This window comes from Vidua chalybeata, unplaced genomic scaffold (genome assembly GCF_026979565.1).
Source record: "Vidua chalybeata isolate OUT-0048 unplaced genomic scaffold, bVidCha1 merged haplotype W_reject_6, whole genome shotgun sequence".
Classification (NCBI taxonomy): Eukaryota; Metazoa; Chordata; class Aves; order Passeriformes; family Viduidae; genus Vidua; species Vidua chalybeata.
Genome location: NW_026530355.1, coordinates 574,851 through 581,270, shown reverse-complemented (window position 1 = coordinate 581,270; position 6,420 = coordinate 574,851). Strand labels below are relative to the sequence as shown.

General features: G+C 63.3%; 1 protein-coding gene across 2 annotated transcripts; it reads right to left on the bottom strand.

Annotated features, from left to right (window-relative positions):
• Positions 1-214: 214 nt before the first annotated feature.
• Positions 215-5,836, bottom strand: LOC128783269 (maestro heat-like repeat-containing protein family member 6). 2 transcript variants are annotated; one of them, XM_053933923.1, is made up of 14 exons: positions 5,241-5,836; positions 4,834-4,898; positions 4,241-4,389; positions 3,771-3,918; positions 3,338-3,525; positions 3,113-3,250; positions 2,723-2,837; positions 2,409-2,549; positions 2,038-2,214; positions 1,749-1,904; positions 1,488-1,589; positions 1,139-1,241; positions 810-866; positions 215-522 (listed from the first exon to the last, which is right to left on the bottom strand). In XM_053933923.1, exons 1-14 carry the CDS (start codon positions 5,359-5,361, stop codon positions 323-325), a joined length of 1,860 nt encoding a protein of 619 aa, XP_053789898.1. In that variant the 5' UTR covers positions 5,362-5,836; the 3' UTR covers positions 215-322. The 2 variants fall into 2 exon arrangements, with proteins under 2 accessions (XP_053789898.1, XP_053789897.1); XM_053933922.1 differs by lacking the exon at positions 5,241-5,836 and having other exon boundaries at positions 4,834-5,131.
• Positions 5,837-6,420: the final 584 nt, after the last annotated feature.

The following is a 6,420-nucleotide window of genomic DNA, read 5'->3' as shown; positions in this document are numbered from 1 at the left end:
CTGGAACTCCGGCCCCTGCCCACCGGCTCTGTTGGCAGCACAAAGGTTTCAGCAGAACCACCAAAGGCCAAGGGGCTTCTGGCCATTTTCCCTGCAAGCCTGCACGTGCCTGGGCAGCTTGCTGAGCCCAGGCACCCTTTGCTCCCTCTTCCCCTATGCCCTGCAGAGCCTGGGCAGCAAAAGAAAGATCCTGGGAGTCTGTCTATTAGAACACATCCTATATTTATATCCTACTGAAAGGCAAAAAGAACGAAAGAACAATCTCAAACAAATGAAACATTCCTGCTGGCTCAGGTGGCCCCAGCAGACAGAGCCTCTGGGATCAGCACTCTGCACAGCTCCGGCAGCGCAGCCAGCCGAGCCCCAAGAGACAAGGCCGTGTCCTCCATGCCCTGCGGAGCTGATCATGCAGGCTGTCCAAGATGGAATATCCAGCTCTCTCTACTGCCTGGAGGATGTACAACGTTTGAATTGCCAGGCTTCCAACGGCGACGCTGATGTCATTTGCCGTGCCTTCAAGGGCTGAAAGAGAGCAACAGAGCCATGGTCAGATCCCGGATCTGAGGGGACCCGAGGAGACCTCCCTGCCAGGGCCATCCCAGCCGGCTTCGGCCACGGCCAGCAGGGAGCAGGGACCAAGGGGATCAGCCCGAAGCTGCTGACCACGAATCCCCCAGGTGGCCCTGAAATCTCCGTGTGCTCTGCCCACGCCGCCCCTCGTCCGCACAGGGAGCAGAGCCCTGCGCAGCCGGGGCACGGCTTGCAGCTCCCCCGCCAGCCCCCGCTGACAGCCCGCTGCCCTCACTCACCCTCACAGATGAGCTGGAGCTCTTCCTTCTTCCCCCTCAGCTGCCGCCCGGCCATCCCTGCCAACACAGAGCCTGTCACGGCCCAGCGGCACAGCTCCCTGCCAGCGGCGCTGCCAGCCCTGTGGCCACACGGCCTCCTGGCCCGGCAGGGCTCAGCCGGGCCCGTGCCGCACGCTGCCGCCCAAGGGCACGGCTGCGAGAGGGCGGCAGCAGCGCCCAGGCCAGCCGGGGCTCCACCCCGCCGGGCCCGGATGGCGCTGCCGGGGCAGCAGGCGGGGCTGGGGCCGAGCTGCGGCGGGGCGGGGAGGGAGCCCGGGCTCGCGGCTCACCCAGGAACCTGATGGCCGCCTCTCGCAGGGGCTCCTCTGGGCTCTCCAGGTAGGGCATGGCCTGGCGCAGGTGCTCGGCCGCTCTGCTGCTGTCGTCTGCCAGCTGGAGAGAGCGGCAGGAGGGAAGGCTTGGCGCGGGCTCAGCCCCTGGATCGGGCACTCCCTGCGCCCAGCCCCAGCCTCCCCTGCCCGCACCGCCGTGAGCTCGGGCCCACAGGAGCCTGGAGAAGAGCCCGCGCCGCCTCTGGCTGCAGCAGCGGGCAGGGGCACAGCTGCCAGCCCCGCACACTGAGCACCGCGCTCAGGGGGATTCTCCAGCCTGAGGCTGGCACTTCCAGACCATCCTTACCAGGCACTCGGTGAACTTCCACAGCTTCTTGTTCTTCACCACTTTTTCCAGATCCCTCCTCTTCAGGAAGTGGGCCACACAAAGCAGCGTTTCCTGAGAAGCCTGGAGAGCAGCAGAGACGCGGAGATGGCCCCACAGCCCAGGGCGCAGGACCTGTGTCCCTGTGCCAAGGCCTGGAGGAGGCTGCAGCCCAGCAGGCGCCAGGGCAGGAGGCAGCTGAGCCGCCTCCCAGGGGGACAGCAGCAGCCCACGAGTCCTCACCTGTGCCACACGCCCATCCTCATCATGGCAGTGGAAGAAGAGTGGCAGCAGGCTCTGGCGCGCGTGTGTCTTCAGGGCCTTTTTGTCCTTTTGCAGTGGAAGAGACACCAATGTTTGGAAGAGCAGGATGGAGAGCAGCTGCACCTGGCTATTGTCCTGTATGAAAGGAAGAAAAAAAGACCTGAGCATCGGCTGCACGGGGCTCAGCTTGGCTCAGGCCTGGAAATCCACAGGGCACAAAGTGTCCGGGCAGCAGCCAGTGGCTGTGGCTGGAGGCAGCGAGCCTTACGTGGTCAAAGAGTGGCAGGAGCGCCTCAACCAGCCGCAGTGCAATGGAGCTGCCTATCAGCATGTCCTTGTCCTGGGAGATAAAGCTGAGGAGCGTGACTGTCATGCTAACTATCTCTCCATCTGTGTCGCACAGGAGCTCCACAAGACTTTCAGTCAGGCTCCACATTTTTTCACTCTGTGCGGAACACAAGTTTGTGAAACGCCATCCTGCTGCCGCAGGGCCTAGAGGCCAAAGGGCTGTTGCGGAGCACTTGGGCAGCTGAAGCAGGAGGCAGGAGAGCTGGGAGCAGCTCCCCCAGCGCCTAAAGCCCAGCAAAGCCCAAGCGACTGCATTCCCGAGCGCAGCCTCAGCCGCTGCCCCCTTCTCACCATCGAGGGATTGTCAATGAGCTTGAGAAGGGCCCTGAGCGCCAGGCGACGCCTGTCCCTGCACTTGCTGTGCAGGTGCCTTGACAAGATTTGCAGGACTCTGTTAGCACTGCCTCCACTCAAGTTCAGGCACTCGAGGACCTGAAAGGCACAGGGCAGTGACAGGGGACCCGGCCGGCAGGAGCCCGGAACCGCCCAGGGCTGGGCCCAGGCAGCAGCACAGGGCGCGGGCACCCGTCCCAGGCAGCTGCGGCTACGAGAGGGCAGAGAGCTGGGAGGCAGCTGAGCGAGGCAGCGCTGGCCATCAGGCTCACCTCCACAAGGAAGGCCAGGGCGGGCAGCTCCCAGCGTGGCTCCAGTGTGCTGAGCAGCTGGAGCAGGTAGCGAGCGATCCGGGAGCACAAGGGGATGGAGACACGGGATATCTCCCTGGCAGGAGAAAAAGTAACCAAGACTTTGGGCCGGGGGACAAACCTCTCCCAGGACAGACTCACAGAGGTCTGGTCTTTCCCCAGCATCCTGCAAGGGGCCCTGGGCTATTTGGGAGGCGGCTCCTTGTGGGTACCCTCCTCTGCCAGCCTTTTCCAGTCTGCTTGGCTGTGCCTCAGTGACAAGGCCCTCTGGCCCACGACCACTGGGACTGTGTGGGGCACCCTGGGCACAGAGCACAAATGTCAGAGGCAGCGGGGAGAAGGGGGTCTCACCTGGCCAGCAGACCCACGGCATAGTGGTGGGTGTCAGCACACAGCAGCGTGTCCCAGCCACGCTTGCGTTCCATTGCCAGCACCACATCCTCGTGCTCCATTTGGCAGAGCAGGGACTTCAGGGTCCGCACTGCAAACCTGCGTGCAGAGCAAAGCCCAGGTAACACTGGGAGCACTGGCTCCTGCCCAGGGATGTGGCAGGGACAGAGGAGTGGGATGGAGTACCTGCTGGGGCTGGTGGCAAGGCCATATTGCTGCTGGCATCCCTTCCAGAAGGTATCGACCTCCTCTGGCATATCCAGAGTGCTGAAGAACACTTGGAAGAGCAGATGCACAAGTAGGTGGGGGAAATACACCGTCACCATCTGTGGGACACAGGGCACCTGGAGGATCTTCCACATCACCACAGTTGCCTGCAAAGGACAAAGCCCCCCGAGACAGCGCTCAGTGCCGAGGTGTCCGTGTGGCAGGGCCCGAGCACGGGAGGGAGAGGCCCGGAGAGACGCAGGGGGAGCAGCGGGCCTGGTGCCCCTGAAGCTGCCCCGAGGCCAGGTTTCAGCCCAGCGCCTGAGGCAGGGAGAGGCAGTGGGGCAAGGAGGATAGAGAGCTGCTGGGCAGGTGGCCTTGGGACCAGCAAAGGCCAGTTGCAGAAACTCACAGCCAGGACAAAGACACCCGTTTTGTCCCCATCAGAGGTGAACGTGCTGTGCTCTGGCCAACTCCCCAGCACATCGAGGAGCATCAGCTGCACTGGCTCGGCAGTCCTGGGCGAGCACATGATGCTCTTCCACATGGTGAAAGCAGCTCTGCGGGGTTAGAGCTCTGTCTCAGGGGGGTCTGGGACACAGCACCGTGGCCTGGGCAGCAGCGGGGACCTGAGCTGGCTGCCGGCTCTGCCTCTGCCCACTGCCCCTCGCCAGCAGCACCCAGGCAGCCCAGGCCTGTGGGGACAGGCCCCTGAGGGGCAGCGAGGGAGCATGGCAGCAGGCTCGGGGGCTGAGCTGCCAGGGCTGGCAAAGGGAGCAGCCAGAGGGCCCTGGGGACTCTCTGTTGGTCAGACATCTGGGACAGGCTGTACAGGCTGATGGGCTGGGGAGCCCTGAGCCCTCTGGGCAGGTGGCCCCATACCTGTCACAGGATGGGGCCACACACAGGAGTGTCATTACTACATCAGCAGGCTGTTCTTCGGTGAGATCCAGCAGGGCCCTGTTCAGCCTCTGCTCAGCAAACTGATTGTCCATGAGCCACTGGTGGATGTACCTCACCATGGCGGGCACCTGGAGAAGGCACGGGGAGACTTGGAAAGCTGCCAGAGGGAGGAATGTCCCCAGCTTCCCCAGAGAAGTGCTTCCCTTCCCACCACACTGCCATGGCCTCAAAGGCTTCCAGTGACCTGCAGGTGTGGCTTGGGAGGCCAAGCAATTCCTGGGAGGATCAAACCCTCAAACCATAGGCTGCTTATTTGCTTTGGATTGCAAAATCCGCCCTCTACGAGCATATCCAGCAGGGCAGCAGAGGTCTTGGTTTTGAAGGTGTGTGAATATGCTCTGAGCCCTGTGCGCATGGTGCTGGTCTCTTCCTCCTGAATCCTCTTGATGAATTTGCAAAGCAGGTGTAGGAGAAGGGCAGGAAGCCAGGGATGTTCCACGGAATGCTCCAAGCGCGGTGCTCGGCTGAGCGGTGACAGCAGGCCCAGCCCAGGTGGGGATGGCTGCAGGTACCTCCACTGTTCTGCGGAAGAGGCCACGGGCGGGGTCCTGCTCTTGTGTGCGGTCCACGGCTGCATCTGGCAAAGAGCGAGCGCAGCCAGAGCTGAGGGGCTGCGGGAGAGGCCGGAGAACACAGCCCAGCCCTGAGCTCCCCAGGCAGGGACAGCCCCGGGATGCCCCAGGGGATGGAGCACGGCCGCTGCGGGGTGTCTGCCCGGCCCCTCTTCCGTCCTGTCCGTGGGCATGTCCCCAGGGGATGGGATGGCATGGCATGGCATGGCATGGCATGGCATGGCATGGCATGGCATGGCATGGCATGGCATGGCATGCAGTGGGATGGGATGGGATGGGATGGGATGGGATGGAATGGTGCCAAGCTGGCTGCAGGCACCAACCCTAAGCCCAGCTCTGCCACTCACCCTCCTGCAGAGTCTTGAACCGCACCACCTCTTTGATCTCCTCTATTGGGGCAGCTCCAGGGCCTTCTTCCTCCTCCTGCACCCAGGCCAGCTTGGGCCCTCTCAGGGATCTCTGCTCCATGGCAGTGACTGGATTTGTGGCGAGTTGCAGGAGAGATGCCTCGGAAAAGCTCCAAGTCAGCGAGTCCTGCAGTCGTGCCTGGAAGGTACCTTCAGGAGAGAAGCCTCAGGAAGGCTACAGGACAGCAAGTCCTGCACTCTGGTCTTGAGGGCTCCTGCCACAAGGACAGGAGACTCCTGTCAAGGATTGATTGTGGTCAGGCCTCGAGGGCACCGGTGGCAGGGATGGGAGATGCCTCCGGGGCACCAAGTCCCACGGTCTGCCCTCAAGGGCACCTGCAGAAGAGAAGCCTCAGGAAGGCCACAGGTCACCAAGTCCTGTGGTCTGGCCTCGAGGTCAGCTGCAGGAATAACGCCTGGGAAAAGCTCCGGGTCAGACACGAACGAGTGCGCTGTGCGGGGGCTCCTCACGGCACCGCTCTGTCCCGTCCTGTCCCGTCGCGTGCTCCAAGCACTCTGGCGTGATCTTGTCACCGCCAGCTCCTATGTCACCCCGTGTCACAAAGGGCCCTTGGACACGCTGTCCTGTTCCATGACACGGTGACCACGCAGCACCGTGTCACAAAGGGCCCCTGCACACACTGCCCCCTGCCCTGGGGCCGCCCCAACCCACCCAAAGTGGCCCAGGTTGGAAGGAATTCCTCACCCAAGTGTCTAAGACAGCCCAACAGGGTCTTTAGGAATGGCTGAAACCATCAGCAAACGCTGCCCTGCTCTGCGGGCTCAGGGCAGCAGAAGGAGCCCCCAGGGCTGCCGACGCAGCTGTGCTGGGAAGGGCACGGGGCCTTCCACAGAAGCTGGCACGGCCTCCTTGGGACACGTCCCGGCTGGTGGCCATCCTAAACCCGCGGGTGTGACACAGACAAGGAACGTGTGGGCCAGGGCACCAATGCTGCTCGGAGCCCTGGGGCCCGGGGAGCGCTGACATCAGCAGGTGTGGCAGAGTCCCTGCCCAAGCAGACCTGCCACCCCCCGGGCCCTGGCAGCTCTGGTGCCCTTCTCCTGCCCCAGAGACCTGTGCCCGTGGGGGGCTTCTGTGCCAGAGGGAGCCAAAGCCCAC

Bases quoted from the DNA above. Each gene is read 5' to 3' on its own strand.
- LOC128783269 (XM_053933922.1), bottom strand. From the start codon at position 5,124: ATGCCATGCCATGCCATGCCATGCCATGCCATGCCATGCCATCCCATC. The intron at 3,526-3,770 runs GTGAGTTTCTGC...TGTCCTTTGCAG, and splicing joins CGGGTGTCTTTGTCCTGGCT to GCAACTGTGGTGATGTGGAA. The intron at 523-809 runs GTGAGTGAGGGC...GCTCTCTTTCAG, and splicing joins GCTCCAGCTCATCTGTGAGG to CCCTTGAAGGCACGGCAAAT.